At 46.2% G+C, this 21048-nt stretch overlaps 1 protein-coding gene across 4 annotated transcripts in view; it reads right to left on the bottom strand.

Moving 5' to 3' along the window:
- Lamb3 (laminin subunit beta 3) overlaps nt 1–21048 on the bottom strand; it is a 42045-nt gene that overhangs the window by 18419 nt on the left and 2578 nt on the right. For 3 of the 4 annotated variants that reach the window (XM_029475039.1, XM_021176807.2, XM_085844050.1), the window contains exons 4-6: nt 4956–5070; nt 4378–4451; nt 1569–1760 (exon numbers count right to left, since the gene is read on the bottom strand). In XM_029475039.1, coding sequence (XP_029330899.1) covers nt 1569–1760; nt 4378–4451; nt 4956–5070 — 381 coding nt within the window. Of the gene's footprint in view, nt 1–1568; nt 1761–2291; nt 2340–4377; nt 4452–4955; nt 5071–21048 lie in introns of those variants that run through there. The other variant, XM_021176832.1, reaches the window with a different exon arrangement.

Genomic DNA, 21048 nt, shown 5'->3' with positions numbered 1-21048 from the left:
GTCAGGACTGCAGCGGAGAATGGACATGAACATAAAGCTCAGAAGCCTTCCTTCCCATTCATCCTCATTCCCCTTACACCCTTCTCAAACCTGAGACAGACCATGGCCCTGAGGCCTGCCACTGTGCTAGTAGAACAGATGGCCACTGGACCCTAAAAGAGCATACACGGTGTGTGTGTGTGTGTGTGCGCTGTGTGTGTGCATGTGTGTATGTGTGTGTGTATGTGTGCATGCATGTGTGTGTGTTGGAAAATATAGGTCTACCAAGAATTTCCTGTTATATCATCTATGACACAGGAGGGCTTGTGCAATGCTTTTTTATTAGTAGTTTTAAGTTAATAGGTTTTGTTGTTGTTGTTGTTGTTGTTGTGTTGTGTGTATGTGTGTGTGTGTGTGTGTGTGTGTGTGTGTATGACGGCATGTGTATGGAGGTCAGAGGACAACTCTGTGGGGTTGAATTTCTCTTTCTAGCTTTACATGGCTTCTGGTGATCACACTCACAACACCAGGCTTGCATGGCAAGCACGTGACTCACCCAGCCATCTTGCCAGCCCTACTATTAGTTTTTTACATTGGTATACACAACAATGGGCTTTGTCTGATATTTTCATACATATAAGGTGGTAACTTACTAGTGTCTGGATAGTGTTGGCCACCCTGGTCACTGACAGTTTTGAGTATGCTTTCATTTACTCTACAAACCGCTCACCACATGTGACGTCTTGGCATATCCCACCAAGTTTTCATTTCAACCCCCTATAAATGAGGAAGAAGCCTTGGTCTCTGCTCAGGGTTAGGAACAAGTGGACACAAAGGCTGAGTAAAACTTTAACCAAGTAGCTCAGCAGTCCTCAACCTGTGGTCGCAACCCCTTAGATTGAATGATCTTTTCACAAGGGTCTCCTAAAGCCATTGAAAAACACAGATATTTACATTAAAATTCATAACAACAGCAAGATTGCAGTTATGAAGTAGCAACAAAAATAATTTTGTGGTTGGGGTTATCGCACCATGAAGGAATCAATGAAGGTTGAGGACCACCATTAGGTGAGCACAGGAGATCTGAGGCCACAGGGGGGCAGCACTCAGCCTGTGTGTCACCTGAGCTGCTTCTCCAAGCTACAGCCTCCTCCATAGAGAATGGGATATGCTTTTGGAAGGAATTTGACCATATGGAGAAGATTCTCAGAGAAAGTCCCAGGTATTTCTAGAGGCAAGTTGTAATTTTTACTCTAGACGCCTTTGGAGTTCTGGGTTATTCTTGAATTCCCCTCCAATCTGGCAGTCTGATAGATTCACTTTTGTGATAACTCTTCTGAAAGTGAAATTAAATGTGTTCTTTGCTCAGTTGTGTGTAAGTAGTCATCCCAAAGACCTCACAACAAAGCCCACACAGGGATTCCATGAGCCCTATAGGAAGAAGCCAGGGAAAGTCAGGGCCAAGGATGCCATAGATGTGGCAAGATGTTTCTGGAAGGTCCCAGCAAGATGAACTGACATGGCATGTTCTCACTTCTTGACCAGGAGATATGGGCTTCCTCCTAATGGTTCAAGTTCCCTGCACCTACCTTTCCCCCAGTCAGATGCCCATTAGGCCTCTGGGACAAGGGCCGGCACCGGACGTCCTGCCAGTTCTTGGGCTGGCCCTGGTGGACCTGGGGAAAGGTGCTGGCACAGTCTGTCGCCAGGTACTGGTACACCCTCCATGTCTTGCCAAAGTCAGAAGAGCGCTCAATCAACATGCCAGCTGGTGTGAGACCCTGGAGAGATATGGGACAGGGGTGTGGAGTAGGGTTGAGTGACGGAGGAAAAGAAGGGGCCATAACTACAGAAGCAGGCTCCTGCAGAGAGAAGGGAGAGATGGCCTAGCAAGAGCAAGGACTGTGGCAAGTGACAGGGGTCAGTGCCCCACCCCCACCCAAGCCACCCTACCATCATGTTCAGCCATTCCGTTGGCCCCAAAGCAACAAGACTGAGTGAGCACAGGCTGAAACCTCTGAACCTATGACCCAAATCACCCCTTCCCCAGTTAAGCTCTTCATCTTGGGTGTCTTGTAACAGTAACAGAATGAAGACCAACACACACACCCTTCTTAAATAAACTCTAACCCAAGCTTATATGCAGAGGCTCTGTGCTCCTTGCTTAGCCCTCACTGGTGCCCATCCCAGCAAGCCCACCCCCTCTTCAGCATTTCCACAGGTGTCCTGCTCGAAACACTCCTCCCTTATGGGTTTCTTCTCATCTTTTGTTGGAAGTTTGAATGTCACTTCTGCGTGGAGATTTTTTATACCTATCTAACTTGCATTCTTCTGCCTAGCCCATGCTGTCTTTCCCAGTCTCGCATCTGGCTTCCCTCAGAAACAGCACCATCATTTTGACTATTTACTAGCCAATTTCCTATTTTCTAGGAAGAATTTCTCAACTTCCACAGAGTTCCTATTTGGGGGTGGACAAAGGTGCCATCAGCCTGCCCTGTGAACTGCAAGACACTCATCAGCATCTCCGACTTCAGCCCACTGTATGTCATTGCATACCCACAGATGTGATAACCAAAAAATGTCTCCAGAAATTGCCGGAAGCCCCTCCCAGACTAGTCATAATGCCACCATGCCCAGCTTCATTGTGACTTCATTTTAAATGTCTTTCTATCTCTAACACTTGATGCCAGTTCTACCATACAGTCAGTGTTTGGTATGTGCGTAACCAAACCCGATATATGAATGGAAGACAGCTGAGCAGCAAAAGCATTTAACAATATCCGAGTTAACATTGCCTTTCAGAACTGTCACCTTGAGGGACTGTACTGCTGGCATTTCTCAAAATACTTTGGCCTTTTGTAGGGCAGGGCTCTCAGAGCCAACTTCCTCAGCCATACAGGAAACTGGGTCCTGTTACATTTCACCCCACACTCTGGAAAGTCTTATAGATTTTCCTGATTGTCTCATCTTATTAATGAAATCTTATCCTTTTGTGCTTGACTATTTCTGTACAAAGAATAAAATTAAATCCTCTCTGAAGAAAGCACATGACCTGTCACAAATGAATGAAAACCATTGTCTCTAAGAGGAGAGTGTAAGACCGGAGGAGGGATTCCAGAGGCCATAGAGTTGATGGGATAGACTGTTCTCCAAGAGCGGTGGGGCACTGTGTGTCCTTCCTGTGGATAGGTAAGCTCCTGGATGCTCAATAAACTTGATCTCATCTTCAAAGTTGTTAAAATACAGTACACCAGCATCTGGGAAGATGATAGCTGTGCTTGGTGTGTAAGTTTGAGGACCAGAGTTCAGATCTCTAGCCTAGTGTTTCCCTGCATCATCAGTGATCCACCTGTGGAGATGATGACTGGAAGGATCCACCCTCACCTCATGCTCTCTGCCATGATATTCAACCTCAGCTTAGTCAATGGAGCAGCCACTATAGGCTGAAGTTTCTGACACCCTGAGCCAAAATAAATCCTTTCTCCGAAAACTGGTTTCTCAAAGAACTTTGTCACAGCAAGAAGCAGGATTAACAGATGTTTACCACATAGGCTTACATTTCTGGTATAGTCTACTTATTTTGTGTGTTTAGGTATACAGAGGTTGATGCCTTTCTCAATAGTTCTTCACCTGGTTTTTTGAGACAGGAATTACTATTGAACCTGGAGCTCACTGATTCAACTAGAATTGCTGGCTAATTAGCCCCGGGCATCCATCTGCCCCAGCCCTCCTTCCTCAGTGCTGGATTATAGGCTACTCCCAGGAGTGAAGTAAAACAGATCACTAATGATGGATCCAGTAAGACCAGGAGTAGGGAGAGGGTGAGAAACAAAGAAAGGGAATGTCCAGACGAATAGGGCCCCAAAGGGCATGCCCTCAGTGACTGACTTCTTCCAACCAGGCCCTACCTGAAAGTCTCCATCACTTTGATATAATGCCACAGATTATCAGTCTATCAATGGATTGGTGCATTGGTTCCATCAGAGGCCTCATGATCCAATTACCTCTTGATGACTAGGTCCACCCATTGGGGACCAAGCCATCAACACATGAGCTATTCCAGGGACATTTCATATCCAAATCATAAAAAGCAACCAAGCCCAATAGAACTGTTATATGCCAGAGTAGAGTTGGTTAGACAAGTTGAAGATGGTGGCTGCAGAGAGGACCAGGGTCTGCAACTGCAGCATGACCAGAATGGGGGAATGGGAAGGAGCCCTCTTCTCCTGATGGCCCACCTGTCTGTTGTTACCATGATATAAGATCCTAGTGAGTGCCCCTACTCTGAAACAGGACCCCTAGCACATGATGTCACCATCCCAGCTTAGGGAGAGAAAGCACTGTATTCTCTGTCAGCTTAGGTCCCTCTCCTATCCCCTGAAGTCCTCAAGAGCAAACCTTAAAGTCCATCATGATGTCCTGAAGCTGCATCCTCTTGTCTAGGTCCAGCTGCAGAGAGACAGGGCTCACATCTGGAAGGATAAGAAGCAGAAAAGTTAGACAAGATGATCTCCCTGACACCCCCAAAGGCCTTGATAACATCAGCTCTGGGCAGCCAGAGCATCTCCAACCTTGACTCTGAGCCACCTCTGGGAAAGGAGCGGACCAGTATGCTTCTGTTATGTTATATATTTAAGCCTGTCCTTGTCAGATGCTGATATCATCACTGACACCTCTGACAGCTCAGAGGATTCTGGCCTGTCTGTCACAAACAGATTCATTCCCAAGACCCAAGTCCTTCCATGCACCCACCCATAGAGACAAGGGCAAAGTGAAATAGATGTGGTTCTCTGCCAGCACACCTTCTCACTGCCTTTAGCATCCAACAGATCCCCCAAAGCAAAGCTGGAAGGTTCTGCCTGCCCCGCCTCCCACACCCTTTGCCGCAGAAACCCAGATCATCTTGGAACACCTCCATATGCCCCAGCCTGTGGAGCCCCCATAATCACGGGTTCCTGCATATGGCAGGTCCTCACCATTCTGTGACTGCCACCAGCGCATGGGGCCTGAAGACGATGCGACATTCTCCACTCGGTGACTGTTGTAATTTCGAGGCAGCCTGGAGTCACACTTGCAGCATTTCATCTGCCACTGTAGGGGAGGGAAGTGGCACAGCTCAGAGTGAGTCCTCAGGGGGCTCTCCCCTATGTGCTGGGGGAACCTAGCACATATCTTCATCTCGAATCTCACCCTCAAAGGACCTGGCAATGTCACTAACACACTAAGAAAGATGAATTTCTTAACCCAGGGCTACTGGCCATCACTTAGTTTAAATCTGAGGTCTTCCTAGTTACAGCAAAACAAATCAATATTGGGGTTGGGGAAGGGGCACACAGTGGTAGAAAACAATCTTGGCTCATGCCATTGCCTCAAAACTGCAGAGATGGGATGTGGGTAGGGGGAAGGAGGGGGAAACCCACTCTGACTTAGCACCTACTGTGTTAGGGAACACAGAAGAGAACAAAGGAATGTGAAGATCTGGTACTGGTTCCATTATTCCTCTTCTCCAACTCTGTCTTTTTCCTCAGTAAGTTGAACGAGGGTTGAATTAGAGTCCCCCCCCCCAAAGTACTTGTTGAGCATGTCTCATGTGCCAGGCATGGCACTGGGCTCTGGAGGTTACACTCGTCTCTAAGAAAGCCCACCATTGGTTACCATTTCCCAGCTCCAAGATGCCCTACCCACAGGAGAGAAGCTAGCTGTCTTAGTTCCTGTTCTTGTTGCTGTAATAAGCTCTCTGACCAAATCAACTTAATAAAGGGTTTATTCAAGACATGCTCTGCTTCGTCAGATCTCTTCTAGCCATCATTGCAGCCTCTGCTACCTCAGAGGGTTCCAACCTGTCTGTCACAAAGACCAGTTCCCAATGTCCAAGTCCCTCCAGGCGCCCACACTGAGACTAAGCAGAGTGAAATAGAGGTGGTCCTCCCTCATACACCCTCTTCCCAGCCTCAGTGAGCCCTTCTGCCAATAGAGGGAACCAGACCATTGTACTGGTGAATCAAAAGGTGCAGGAGCTTCTGGCTGCTCACATCACATCCACGGTCAACGGGCAGCATAGGATGAACACATGGGGCTGCTCCGAGCAGCACAGGATGAACGAATGCTTGGGGCTGCTCTGAGTACTTCTCCCACTTATGCAGCCCAGGATCTCAGCTAAACCCACAGTTAACATAATCAAGGTAATTCTGTACAGGCATGCCCCAAATGCTGGACTCATTGTAATGTCCGTCAAGCTGACAATACTAACCACATAGCTGTCTTCCTGAGGCAGGTCTAGCAAACAATACCCACATCTCCCATTCCCTGTACCTCCCTCTGAATGGGACATGGGACTAAACTACAGAGCTACATGGATGGACTCCTGGTCGAGGCAGAGATAATGGAGAAACGAAGGTGATCAGAGAGGTGATCTGTCTCTGAGTCTGTGCCTATGAGCATATGAGCATACCACTTCCCCCAGGCACAGTGTGGCCCTGCCCCAGCTTCTTTGGGCTCTGAATACAAATACCTGCTCTCTCTGAGTAGCCATAACCCCAAATCCTGCCCAAAATCCTGCCCAAGAGAGTACAACCCACAAGGCTCAAAGTTCACTCCAGGGTAGAAGCAAGGCTTAGTTGGGCAGGACCACTGATCTTTGCTGATTCTCTACACATCCCAGGCCTCTGTTTTCCTCTAATCCTCCTCCTCTGTGAGATCTAATCCTCTAATCTCAACTCATCACCTTCCAGATTCAGACTCAGCTCTGTGCAGGGAAGGCTACATATTGCCCGAGCCAGTGTCACATGCATGGGGACCTCCGCTCAAGTGCACTCTGTGACCATGCTGGACCTGCTCATGAGCTATGGACTCTCTTTTGCCAGCACCATGTTGCCTCTGTGTGCTCACAGCACTGGCCCAGAAAAGAAGGGGAGCTGAGTGTCCGTCTTCCAGGGCCTCAGCTTTCCTCCACACTTCCCATTACTTAGTCCTGGTCAGTGAAGGAACAGCACTCTCTCCGTTCCTGATCACAACCAAAAATGCCTTAGTAAACTAGACTGTGCCTGTCCCTCACCAGCCATTTCCCATCCTGGATTTCTCTGACCACCCATCTCCACTTGCTGTACTATACACTTCCTGTTCATTTCTGTCGACTATCTGTCTTCCCCTTCTACAGTGTATTCTCCAGGAGGATGATGGCTTATATTTCTTCCCCACTGCCTCCCAGCATGGAGAAAGTGCCTGGCACACTGCTAAGCACTTGCTGATTGAATGAATGAGTGAGCGAGCGAGCAGTGATTGGCAATGCTCAACAAGTGCCAACTATTTTCATCCATGTGATCAATAGCTATTTCTTTACTGACCTCAGCTTGTTTGAAAGGAGTGGAGAGGAAGTAAGGAATCAGGTATTAAGGTGAAGCCATTACCTACGCTACCAGCTGCTCAGGATGCTAAAGCAAGAGGATAGCTTAAACCCAAGTTTGGTGTCAGACTAGGCAACGTAACAAGACCGGTTTCTCAGGAAAATGAAATTAACTGAGGGAGTTCTGGCCAGGTATCAAGAACTGTATCAGATAATTTCATTATCAGAGCCTATTTAAGGGGCCTGGGTGGCAGAGCAGTTGCCTAGAATACACAAAGTTCTGGGTGTGATCCCTAGTATCGCAAAACCTAGGCATGCTGGTACATGCTTGTAATCCCAGCCCCGAGCAAGTGGAGGCAGGAGGATCAGAAGTTCAAAGTCGCGTCCATACCTACACAGTGAGTTCAAGACCAGCCTGAGCTAAATGAGACCTTGGATCAAAACAAAACAAAAACCAAACCAAAACAAAACAAAACAAAGAAAAAGAAAACAAAAAACAAAAAAATCAAAACAACAACAACAAAACCCAATCAAGTTTCACATCAGCCCTTTGAGGAAAATAGTATTTATCTGTTTTCCCCCAATAAAGTTGCTGAGCAACAGACATTACCAGAAGCATGCTGTCTCATCCACACAGCACCAAGCAGGGCTTGTGCTGACCCTCAAGATGACCTTGGGGGAGCCCATAGCACAGAGAGCACTCTGGGAACGACCCAACTTCTCCAGCTCTCTCAGCTTAGCTGCCATGGTGATGAGAGATGTGCCACTAGCTGAACTGCCTGGGCACTTAGCGTCATCTTTTCTGGGCAAGGGAAGACTAGGGCAGGAGGCCCCCCCAGACCCTATTTGGTCCTTGGCGAGGGAGTGTGCCCTTCCCTTCACTCTGCCCCGCCTCATATGCATATTTTCCACTCCATTCTGCCTGTACTCAGCACATGTCTGGAGGAGAGACAGGGCCAGCTGCCTTCTGGCCAACGCTGTCACCCGAGCTCCCCACCCCAGGCTGGGAGCTGAGCCCATCCCTTGCTGGCCATGGCAGCACGTAACACAAGGCTCTTTCTTTCTTAGCTTAGGACATTGTCCAAGGAGCCAGAGATGGTAGAAATGGCCTTGGTGCTCCGAAATGACAGTTATGTAACTATTAAAGAGTTTATAGAAACTGTGCAATTGTATGGGGAAGCGATTACATTATAATGTTTTGTGGGTTAAAGGTAAGCTTAAACTCATACATACAATATGATTTCAGATATATTTTTTAAGGAACAGACTATGTTGGGAAGAAAATATATCAATATAGTAGGGAAAAACACACACAAAATTGCCAATATTTACCTATTTCAACTTATAAGCAGATAGATCAGTTTATTATCTCTCTGACAGGATTTTAGGTGGCTTTCCCCCTTTTCGTTAGTTTGTGATATGTTTAAACTTTTATATAATTAGTATTGACTTTTATATGTAGGAATATAGACAGGGTTATAAATAAGATATGTTAAAGATATTCGGTGTCAGTGTGGGCTCATTTCTCTGAGCTGCCTCAGTCATAAAGACTGCACGGGGGCCTCAAATCATCTCCACCACCCTCCCACGTGTACAAGTACTGATGAGGGATCAGATGGCTTCCTGGGCTCAGACACTACGAGCTTCATGTCTGGTAACATGGCTGAAGAGGGAATTGGCTTTGCACTCAAAGGGAAGCTAAGTCCCAGCTTCAGAAAGGTATTTTAAGTAGCTCTGCTGTTGACTCGCCAGCAGGATGGGCCTGAAATAGAACAGCTACAATAGGAGCTCAATTGGAGACAAGTTGTGTGCCTTCCCTCTGGCCTCAGTTTCCCTTTCCGTGTAATATGTGTATATGTTAGGGCGCATGAGTCTCTTCTCACAGGTCCTATGTGCCTCTTTCTCTACAGCAATGGCTGTTCCCAGCAGCTGCTGCCTCCCTCCCTGGGTCACGTAGCCAGCATGCTCCCTGTGCGCTATCCAAGAGATGTTGCATTCTTATCAGTCCGGCCTGCCAGGCCTCCAGCCAGTTTGGCTCCTGCTTTCTCTCCAGCTGGAGAGGCTGGACTTTCTCCTGGAGCCTTCTAGAATCTCAGCAATCTGGCTGAAAGACAACCCCTTCTAGAGAGCTAAACTAGGGCAGAGGAATGAACAAAAGCCTATGGGCCTGGATCACAGTAGAGAAGGAAGGAGCATGCATTGGAGAGCTCTGAAGAACAGTAGGCAAGAATAGGAAAGCAAGCTCTGGTTAGCCAAGATGCAGTCCCTTCAGGGATGACCTAGGGGGCTGTTTTGTTTTCATCAAAGCTATCTCCAGGGTCATGGGCACTAGCCAAGGCCCAAAGGAGGAAACCAGGGACAAAATAAAACAAACCAAAAGCCCTGCTGTCTTGGAGAAAAAAAATTCTACAAAAAACTAAAAAAGAAATAAAAGTAAAGAAAACACACGTCTCCATGTCAGCTTCCTAAGATAGATGTGATGCTAAGTTGTCCCTGTTATGACATGAGTTAAAACTCCCTGGACCGAGCTTAGCATTCCAGAAAACCACAGAAGCATGGGTGTCAGCAGGACAAAAGAATCAAGAGGAGAAGACCCTAACCAGAGGTCTGATGGGGAATCTGGCTCTAAGGAAAGGAAGAGTTGTGGGAAGCCAGAGAGGGCACCCCACAGCCCTTCCTCGACATGGGGTTCATCAGTCTCCTGAAGTCTCCCTAGAACCAGTAAAAGGCTAAAGTCAGGGCCGGAAGCAGGTACTTGGTAGGAAGAGGCTCCAGGGCAGTTAGCCATTTTCAACTTCAGCTCCTTTCTCGTTCAGAGCAAACTGTTTAGGCAGCTCTATTGCTGTCTAAACTAAATCGAGAAAGGCGATTTTCTGAAGCTGATTATAGAGCCCAGGTTCACCACATACCCCAAAATTACATTGCAGTACCCCTGCTCTCCTGAGCACTACCCTCATACCTTTGGCTCACCCTTCCAAGACCTCTGATGGGGATATACTGCATCTTACATGGTGAGTATCCCCAGTGTACTGGTCAGGAAAACTAGATGGATGAAGCAGAGACTCATGTACCAGGCATCTGACTCCATACTACCCTGTGCAATTCTGACTAAAAGCATACAGAGGTCATACAGCCACCACCACACACGAGACTAAGTAGATTTTCCAAACACTGCTCTCCTCTCCTCTTCACCCAAAAAGGGCAGATCCCTCTAAAGCAAAGACGTCCCTAGTGCAGAGAGTGGGAAATCAATTCTACCCCTGACAATGGCTTCCTAAGTTCATGCTGTGGTCACAGAGGCCCTAGCTGGCAGAGACAGGCCTGCAGGACATTGCTTGAGGCATGAGGAGAATTTCCTAGAAATGCCAGACCGGTGTTAAAGATTCTAAAGGTGATTAGAACTTCATGACTGTTGGGAGTCAGAGTATTGCAGATCCAGAGATAGAAAGGTCTTCCCCATCTTTTGCATTGTACCCAACACCCTCTGATTATCTATCGGTCAAAACCTTCTGAATGCATACGCTTAGCAGGCAGCAAGCTTCCACGAACCCAGAAGCTGGCAGTGTCATCAGGCAGCTCATGTGACCACTTCCACAGTGTAGCTGTCACTAGGAATAACCTGAATCTGAGTTCCTAGACCACAGCAACTCATTTGTGACCCAGAATAAAATCTCTCTGATTCCCTTTGAAGCAAGGGCCATGTTGGGTGTTAATAAGGGACTGAACCCTAGGAATGGTGTATCTCCAGGCCGTCCCCTTAGGCCTTTCTCCTCTCTTCTGTCCTTGTAGCTCCACAAGCCCATTCCCTTGCCCATAGCAGCCACAATCTAACAGCCTCATACTGTATGTGACCAGGTCTTGCTTCCCTCTGACAGTAACCATTCAACTCCAACATTCATTTTCATTTTCTTCCATCCCCTCAAGGGTGACACTTACTCTCTTGGGACCCTTTGCAAACGTTTGCCTATGTCTTTGATATACCAAACCTGTGCTGAGGTCTGACTTGCTGACCTTCCCTAAGGGAGATTACATTAAAATAAGGAAATCTGCCATGCTCACCCAACACCGTAAAACGGCAGCAGTCATGGGAGCCTCAGACCTTGAGCCTTTTCAGAGTTGGGGAACAGGAAAGCCAACATTTTGTATGTAGAGACACAAGCTTAAAACCCTACAGAAAGAGGACAGTATCTGTGGCGTGTATGTGTGTGTGTGTGTGTGTGTGTGTGTGTGTGTCACATGATGGTCAACCTTTATTGCCAGCTTTACTGGATTCAGAATGATCTGGGAAGCAAACCTCTGGGTCTGTCCACAAGGATGAATCCTGGCAGTTTTACTGAAGAGGGAAGACCTACCCTGAACGTTGGTGACACCATTCCACAGGCTAGCTCTCAAGACAGAAGGAAAAAGGAAAAGCAAGCTGAGCAGCAGCCTCCCTCATCCCTCATCCCCTGACTGTGGACGCCGTGTGACCAGCAGCCTCACACTCCAGCTGCCGTGATTTCCTCAGCCATGAGGAGTTTGGCTCAAATCATGAGACAAAATAAACTCTTCCTTAAAACAACGAGTTAATGAAATAGACCCTTCCTTACGTTGCTTTTGTCCCATATCCTGCCACAACAATAAGACACCATATGTGGTGCAATGTGTGTGTGTGTGTGTGTGTGTGTGTGTGTGTCCGTGATGTGGTGTGAATGAGAAATGTCTTCCACGGGTGTACGTATTTAAACCATGCAGCACCTATCTGTGCTGCTGTTTGGATCAGGTCCCTTGTTAGAGGAAATATGTCCTCCAGGGACAGGCTTTGAGGGTTTATAGCCTCTCCTCGTGTCCTCTTCTTGATTTTGGCTTCCTGTGTATGGGTGAAACATGATCCCTCTGCTTCCTGCTCCTACAACCCTGCCTTTCTTGTCATTATGAACTCTTTCCCTCTGGACAGAAGCTAAAATAAACCCTTTCCTCCTTAAGTTACTTTTAATATTTTATCACAGTTACAGAGAAATGGCTAACACAGTGGGTGTACACACATAGATACATATGTACATACACTCTCTACCTACACATTAACCTTTCTTAAAGTCACAAAAGCAGACCGTTTCCAAACAAGGAAAAGCAGGGGCCAGTGTAGGTAGAGGTGGCCATGTGGGTGCTCGTGAGCGTATAAGTGCTGAGGTGGAAGAAATGTATCTCCTCCTCCTGGCTGCAGCTCTCTTCTTTTCGAGAGACTAAAATGGCAGCTTTTGGTTTACACAGATAATTAACTTGGGGAATGGGCTGTGCAAAACTGTCATTAAGACAAGACATGATTATGTTTCCCTCAGAAAGGGGGTAGGCTGGGGTAAGTAGACCATTTGAGAAACAGCAGACACATGCTGTCAAAGCTGTCAAGACTGTTGGAAGCAGAAGCCAAGGCTGGAAGCATCCAGACAAAGCTATGGGCTCTGGTTCTTGAAAAGCCTTGCTCATAGGCAGCCCTTACACTATGGTCCCAAGACATCATGCAGTCCCCAGGGCAACCTCTGAGAGACTGGCAGAGACACCAGGGCTGAGAAAATGTCAAGTTTCTTATGTAGAGAAATGGTGATCTAGACTGGAGCCAGACCTTTCCCAAAGCCACAACTCTATTCTGAGTCAGAACCAGGACCTCAGCCTCCAATCAGGGTTGACTGGCTATGGCTTCTCTAGCAGTCTCTCTCTCTCTCTCTCTCTCTCTCTCTCTCTCTCTCTCTCTCTCTCTCTCTCACACACACACACACACACACACACACACACACACAGAGAAGGAGGGTATCAGGCAGGACTGGCAGCAGTGATCCTTAGGAAGCAGGGAAAATAGGATCAGGGTGGTTTGGCTTCTATGGGGTGTGCGACTGGCCTGACAAGGAAGATGAGCTCAGGAGATCTGTGGGTAGAGCTGCCTCTGTGAGTGGATACAGCCCCCAGGAGACAAGAAGGGAGGGAAAAAGGGAAAGGGGGTGGAAAGAAGAGGGAGGCAGAGGGAAAGAATAGGGAAGGGGGATGGGAGGAAGGAGGAGCGACCTGAAGGAGAACAGCATCTGCAGGTTATTCTGGGTATTCTACCGCATAGTCCTCACAATCGTCCCCTGAACTGGGTGCTACCATTGCTCCCTCTCATCTGTGGCTCAGGGGTAGTGCAGAGGTGCATCTGGGTGGGAGAGTGTCACATATTATTTTATCCAGGCCTTGGGACTGAGGGAATGTCTCTACAATGATCCTGCACAGAAGATACAGGAGCCAGAAGGAAGAAAGCATGGGGTATACTGTCTAGAACTAGGAAACTGCAGTACAGTTCTGATTGAGTGTAGCCCACACTCAGGGTCAGACCATTAATGGGTCATGAAGGCATGCCAGCTCAGAAAGGCAAAGTGGGGGGAGGTGCAACTGGACAAAGGTAGCTATGTCCAATGTCCATTGCAAGGGTTGCAACATGCAGTTGAAATCCAAAGAGTCCAGCACTGGAGGCCCACGGTGTCCAGCCAGCCATGGAGGCAGAACGGGGCTGGGGAAGGAACGTGCAGACAGGCTGAGACTGGCTTGCAGAAGAGTCGCTTCCTGAGGCCAGAAGCTGGAAAGGACACTTTGGGAACTGGACAGAATCCCAGCATGCCTGCAACTGTCTGCCATCCACCTAGTCCAGCAGATAAGGGGTTGGGTGAAGGGAAACAGAGATGTCTGAGGTCACAAGTCCCTCTACACTGGCCTTCATTCCACCTCAAGAGGCCACCACTGTGACTCCTACACAGACAGAAGAGAAGCCTCAACTCCAGGGATACGCAGGGAAAGCAGAGAAGGGGGGGTGTGAGATGTTAACAGCCTAGTACCTCAACCCCTGCATAACCACTCAGGAAACTCAACATTTCCTTGTTCCCATCAGGAGTCCAAACCTTCTCACAGCTTATGGGAATAACAAGGTGCTAAGATAATCACTTGACATGTTTATATAAAATTCTTGGTGTGATACCTTTCATGAATTGACTCAAAGAGAAGGGCTTGGGTCTACTCAATGTATGGCTGAGAGTGGGTTCTGATCTATCAATGCACCCAATATGGGACTGAGAAGGAGGCACTGAACCTTCACAGTGTGTGTGTGTGTGTATGTGTGTGTGTGTGTGTGTGTGTGTCTGTCTGTCTGTCTGTCTGTCTGTGTGTCTATGTGTCTTCATTATTGAAAAATCACAGGTTTTTCGAAAAAACACAGGGAGAAAGAAAAGAGAGAAATAAGGCAGAGGGCAGGAGGCACAGGAGAGATGGTACTGTCTGCCCCCAGCTTACCCTGCAGAACATTCTGTCCCACACTGGTGAGAGAGTGAGACTAATTTCGTACCCAAGGTCACACTGCAGCTGCCAGACCTGGAACTCTTCATCACCCATAAGGTGTCCCATTCTCTACTCTGCAAAAGGCTTCCTGGATTTATTTTCTCCCATAGAAAAAGAACGAGCCAAAACTTCTTAGCTTTCACAGCAGAAAATAGCTAGTATTTACCCATCCCCAGGGTTGCAACAGTCTAGACTTCTCTTTTGCAAGCACCTACTTTGCTCTCAGGAGGCTGCTTATAAGCAGGACAAGAGGCCAGTTCCTAGGAGCTCTAGCTGAAAGAGGCAGAGGGCAGACTAGGGAGAAGCCAGATGTCCAGGCCAAGTGGGGAAAAGTCTCCTCAGAGGCTGTGTCTGAGAATATCTTCCACCACGGGGTCCTCTGTTCCATCTTCTGAGGCAAGTCAGTCTCAAGAAGAAGACAGAAGTCTCCCTCTGAAAATCAGACCTAGGCTTAGTGGCACATGATTTAGGGGAGGGCTATAGGTGGGCATCTGAATTCTCTCTACTGCCTAGAAAGCTTAGCACTGCAGGGTCCCCTGTTGCCTGGGCTACAGGGAGTAGTCTGTTACCCAATCTAGTCAAGCAGGCTTCCTATATCCAAGTGCGTGACACTGGAAACAGCACATCTATCTTTGCCAGATATTTCCAAAGTCCTTACTTGGTTCCTTCTATGATTAAAAATATCCACAAAAAATGTCAGGGCCTGGATGGACAATGAGACAAGAGCACTTCAAATACCCTCTTTCAGGTCCTGAAAGCAGGGCAGCCTGGAAAAATGTATCCACAAAAACCCATGTTCCTTCATCAGGGTCAAAGGCAACCATCCACTTCTCTTCCTCTTTCCTCTTTCTGTTAGAGGCTGTAGACACTCCTGACAAGCTTTCCCTGCCACTCTCTTCTTGCACAAGCCTACTTTGAAGGCAGTAAAGTGGCTAAGGACCCTGCTACTCAGGAAGCTGAGAACAGGGCATTGTATTGTTTGAGGCCAGTTTTGGCAACTTGGGGAGACTCAGCCTTGATATAAAGAGTTGAAGTGAAGTTAGGCATGATGATACACACCTTCAATCCTAACACTTGGTAGGCAGAAGCAGGTGATTTCTGTATGTTTGAGGCCAGCCTGATCTACCTATCGAGTTGTAGATCAGCCAGAGCTATATAGTGAGACCTTGTCTCCAAAAAGCGAACAAAGAGATAAAGTAGAGCTAAGGATGTAATCCAGTAGAAGAGTGTTTGCTAACTTGTACATGGTTCAATCCTTGGCGCTCGCGCGCGCGCGCGCGCGCACACACACACACACACACACACACACACACAAAGACAAAATAAGACAGTCAGGCAACTGGAAGGGAGACAAGGAGTCAGAAAATTTTCAACACATGTAAACATAAAGGAGCAAAAAAAGCCCCCAACTTGTTGAGGGGTAAGAAAAGAAATCTAAAGCTCCTAAAGGTTCAGAGGCATTGTGGGAGAATATCACAATCCTCAGAAAGGCCAAGCTACTTTTAAATACCTTGCAATAAATCTAACCAAGGAAGTAAAAAGCCTGCACAAGGCAAACTTTAAATTGACCTCACTGTCATGGATCAGAAGAGTTAATTCAGCAAGAATGACTGTCTTACTAAAACCAGTCTACAGAGCCAACACATCATCAAAATTCTATTGTGCCACTTGTCACACAGAAATAGAAAAGTAAACATTAAAACTCATATGGAAGCACAAAAGACCTTAGAGAGACAGAGTACCCCTATCCAATATGAAGAGTACTACAAGTAGGACACTCCTCATCTCAAGTTATTCTCAGAGTTGCAAGAACAGAAACGGCTTGTATCGGTCCAAACGCAGATCAGCGGAGCACATGATCCAGATGCAAACCCACACAGCCACAGTCACCTGACTTTTGACAAACCTCCCAAAAGATACGCAGTGTAGAAAAGACTGCAGCTTTTAGCAAATGGAGCTAAGCAAACTGGCTGTCCACATGTATGGGAATGAGCCCAAATCCCCCATCTCTCAGACATAGCAAAAATCAGCTCTGTGTGGATCAAAGACGTTGATACAAGACATGAAACTTAAGGAGGAACACTTGAAGCTGTGGGCACAATCAAGGACTTCCTGAATAGGACTCCAGTTCCTAAAGAATTGTGGCCAAGGATCAAGAAATAAGACCTTAAGAAATTAAATAGCTTCTGTACATCAAAGGAAATTGTTAAAGGAAGAGCTAGACTACAGAGGAAGAAAAAAATCTTTGCTACCTACACATCCAACAGAGGGTTAATAGCTATAATATACCAAGAACTCAACTAAACAACAAAAATTCAGACAATAATATCAATAAATGGGCTACTAAGAGACAGTTCTCAAAAGTTGAACCATAAATAGCAAATAAACACAAAGAGGCAATCAGTCTCCTTAGCTGTCAGAGAAATCCAAATCAAAGAGGCCTTCCAACCACATCTGTCCCAGGAGAACCATGGTTGCTAAGAGTATAAACAACATATGCTGATGTCTAGTCAGGGTGCTATCTCCTCCATTATACATAACCTCATTAAACTCTTTTATATATGTATCTATTTTAGGAAGCTCATACAGCTGTGGATTTCCACACAGTTTTTCAGAAGGCCTTCAGAGTTAGTTGACCCTCTCCATATTCCCTCCTTTACCTGCCCCCTCACCCTCATCATTTAATCCTCCTATTCTAGTTTCTTCTTTATCTCTCTATAACACTGTATTCTATTTACCCTCCCTTGGAAGGATCCTGTCCTCTCCCTTTATCCCTTACTATCTACCTAACCTCTGTGGATATTCTAAATGAAACACACATGTCTAAAGCTTAAAAGCTAACATCCACATATAAAAGAGACAGACATGCAGTGTTTGTCTTTCTGGGTCTGGGTTTCCTCACTCAGGATAATTGTTTCTAGTTCCATCCATTTTATATTCACGTTTTATTTTTTCTTAACAGATGACTAATATTTCATTGTGTAAATGTATCACACTTTCTTTATTCTTCACTTGATGTAAACTAAATTGTTTTCAATTCTGGCTCTTATCAGTCGAGCAGCAGTGAACATGGATGAGTGAGTATCTCTGTAGTAAGATGCAGGCATCATATGCTTCCAATTAAAATGCCCAATACACGAGTGGGTTACATCTTTTTATGTTGTTGGCTTAAGGGGCCCTGTAGACTGCCCCTCACTAATCAATCTAATGTTATTGGTTACATTTCACTACCTGACAGTCAGACCCTACTGCTGATGATACCACAAATTTGCCATCAAACATAGAGGAATTGAACTGGTACTCAACTGGAAGCTTTATGCATACTGACATTCATAGCTATAAATGTACTATACACATTACCAGAGCAGAAAAGTACAAGGCTACAAGCCTTGGGAGCTACAATAGCAACCCACCTGTAAGACATGCCCACCTGTGCTGTAGGGGCACATGGTTAATGACGGTAGCCAAGTTTTTCATTTGATTTAAGGCCCATCCCATGACTTAGAGCCCATACAGGACACCACTAAAATGACCAAGAGCCTGAGACTATATAGGTCATGAGTCTTAGGGGAAACTATTATTCTGCTAAAGAAAGCAGCAATAAGTGACATCTGATGACATACAGATCATTGCAGACTCCACCCTCCCCAGAGAAGCTTCTTCCTGAAGTAGATGGCAACTAACACAGAGACCCTCAACTGGACGGTGTGCAGAGAATAAGGGGTTTTGGAGGGCTTAGGGCTGAATGGGATGCTTCTAACACACCATGCTTCTGAAGGCTCAGGAATCTAGGCAGAAGAGGAAGCAGAAAAGTTGTAAGAGCCAGAGAGGTGAAGAGCTTCTAGGAAATGGCATTTTCTAGACACAACAAGCTTGATGTACGTATGAACTCACTGAGACTGTGACAGCATGCACACAAGCTGCACATATGAACTCACAGGGACTGTGACAGTGTGCACACAAGCTGCACATATGAACTCACAGGGACTGTGACAGCATGCACACAAGCTGCACATATGAACTCACAGGGACTGTGACAGCATGCACACAAGCTGCACAGGCTCAAGCTGGAGAAAATCCCAGTGTGGCAAAGGGAAAAGCATACAGAGCCACACCCTAACCAAGAAGTTGTTTGCGATTGATAGATGCTGGGAGAGGAAAAATCAATTTTCCTCAACAGTGTGACACTGACATTGGGTCTATTAACCAGTCTGCAGGGCAGACCTTATGCTCAGAAGTAATTGGCCAACCCAACCCAACTCTATGTTTTTGTGTGATGTTTTTTGTTGTTGTTGTTTTGTTTAGGCTTTAGTTTTTTTTTTTTTTTTTTTTTTTTAAGGAGATAGAGAATAGGAAGCTGAGGAGAGAGGTGGGATCTGGAGGTGAAAACACATGACCAAAATATATTGTATGAATTTTAAATAAAAGATGAATTCAAAAGACAAATGCCAGTGAGGATATAGACAAAAAGGAGACCTTTAGCACACTGCTGGTGGGACTAGCAAACTAGTCTCCAGCACTACAGAAGTCAGCATGTAGGCTTCTCAAAGACCTAACATACATCCTCCATATGGCCCAGTTATACAATTTTTGGCCAAAGGACACTAAACCAACCCATCAGAGACAACTGGTGTGATGGTTTGTATATGCTTGGCCCAGGGAGTGGCATTATTGGAGGTGTGGCCTTGTTAAAGTAGATGTGTCACTGTGGGCGTGGAGTTAAGACCCTCACCCTAGCTGCCTGGAAGTCAGTCTTCCACTAGCAGCCTTCAGAAGATGATGTAGAACTCTCAGCTCTGTTTGCACCATGTCTGCTTGGATGTTGCCATGTTCCTGCTTTGATGATAATGGACTGAACCTCTGAACTTATAAGCCAGCCCTAATTAAATGTTGGTCTTACAAGAGTTGCCTTGCTCATGGTGTCTGTTCACAGCAGTAAAACCCTAACTAAGACACCTGGCCATCAGTGTTCACTGCATCTAAGTTGTAGAGCCAATCTGGGTGTTCAGCAACAGAGAAGGATATATAAGGAAAATGTGGCTTTTTTTTTTTTTAGCTATAAAAAAGAATGAAATTACATCATTTGAGGGAAAATGGATGCAACTGGAGATAGATCAAGCCATCTAAGCCAGTCTTGAAAAGATCAGTATCAAATGTTTCTATGATTTGTGGTTCCTAAATTTTATATACAACCACATGTGTATATATGAGATTCAGTCAGAAGTGAAGTTATCCAGGGGGAGAACAGGGACAAATGTGAGGGAGTGTGGAAGGAAGGGACAGCAGGACATACACTAGAGATGCAGTAAACACCTGTCTGAAATGTTAAAAAATAAAATACAAAAGAAAGAGTGCTAGAGAAAGCGAATGAGATCAAAGCACATTATATATCCCTGTGCTCTCCTTTGATCTGGGTTGCTGTGACAGAATGCCTAGCAAACAGCACTGCAGGACAGGAAAGGGCTTGGCTTTCAATCGCAGGCTACCATCGTCATGTCAGGGAAGACAAGGCAGAAACCCCTGCAACCAATCACATGACTCCCACAGTCAAGAGCAGAGAAAGCCCCCACACTGCCTATAGCTGGCTTAGCACCCAGCCGGCTTCATCTGCTCTCATGTAATCCAGGCCTTGCCCAGAGAGTGAATGACACCACCAACAATGAGATACGTCTTCCCATCAAGCTAATAATCAAGACAGTGCCCTACAGACATGCCCACGGGCCAATGTGCTCTACTTAGTTCTCCCTGTTAGCCTCTTTCCCCAATGATTCTAGATTGTTGCAAGTTGACTTTTGAAACTAACCACTACAGAATATATAGAATGCCATAAAGAACCTCCTGACTTACAGAATTAATCTACACTAATAACAAGTATGTATATTATTAAATAAGGATGCTTGAAAGAAAAGACCAAGCTGATTACCTGACAGCCGACATTTTCAGGCGCACTTAGAGCGGTGTGATGTGGCTTTACTCCGTTTCTTTTTCCATGATCACTGAGTCTCTACCCTTTTTTCATTTATTAAATGATCCATAATGCTTTTCATTTACCAAGCTCGTGAATATGAACCACCAGGGCGGACAGATACACGACCCCTTTACACAGAAAAGGATACAAATCTACTCTAGCCTGTTACCCACTCACACTGGCCCAGAGATAGCAGCAACAGGGGGATTGTGACATACTTTGGATCACTCTCCACAGCTCCCGTGCTTTACCAGGGAGGTCACATTAGACTCTATATAACTGGGAAGTTGTTGTTTTTCCATTTCCCATTGCTAAAACTGGAGAGGCCAGCATTCTCTCTGGCCCAGACACTCAAAGATGCCAACTTTACCCTCAGAGCTAAGAGGTCCTATTAATTCTGTATACTTCTAAATTCCTTACAAGC

Source organism: Mus caroli, unplaced genomic scaffold, assembly GCF_978045245.1.
Source record: "Mus caroli unplaced genomic scaffold, Mus_caroli_1 scaffold_1, whole genome shotgun sequence".
NCBI lineage: Eukaryota > Metazoa > Chordata > Mammalia > Rodentia > Muridae > Mus > Mus caroli.
Note: the sequence above shows the minus strand (reverse complement) of the source record. Positions and strands in the feature narration are given on the sequence as shown.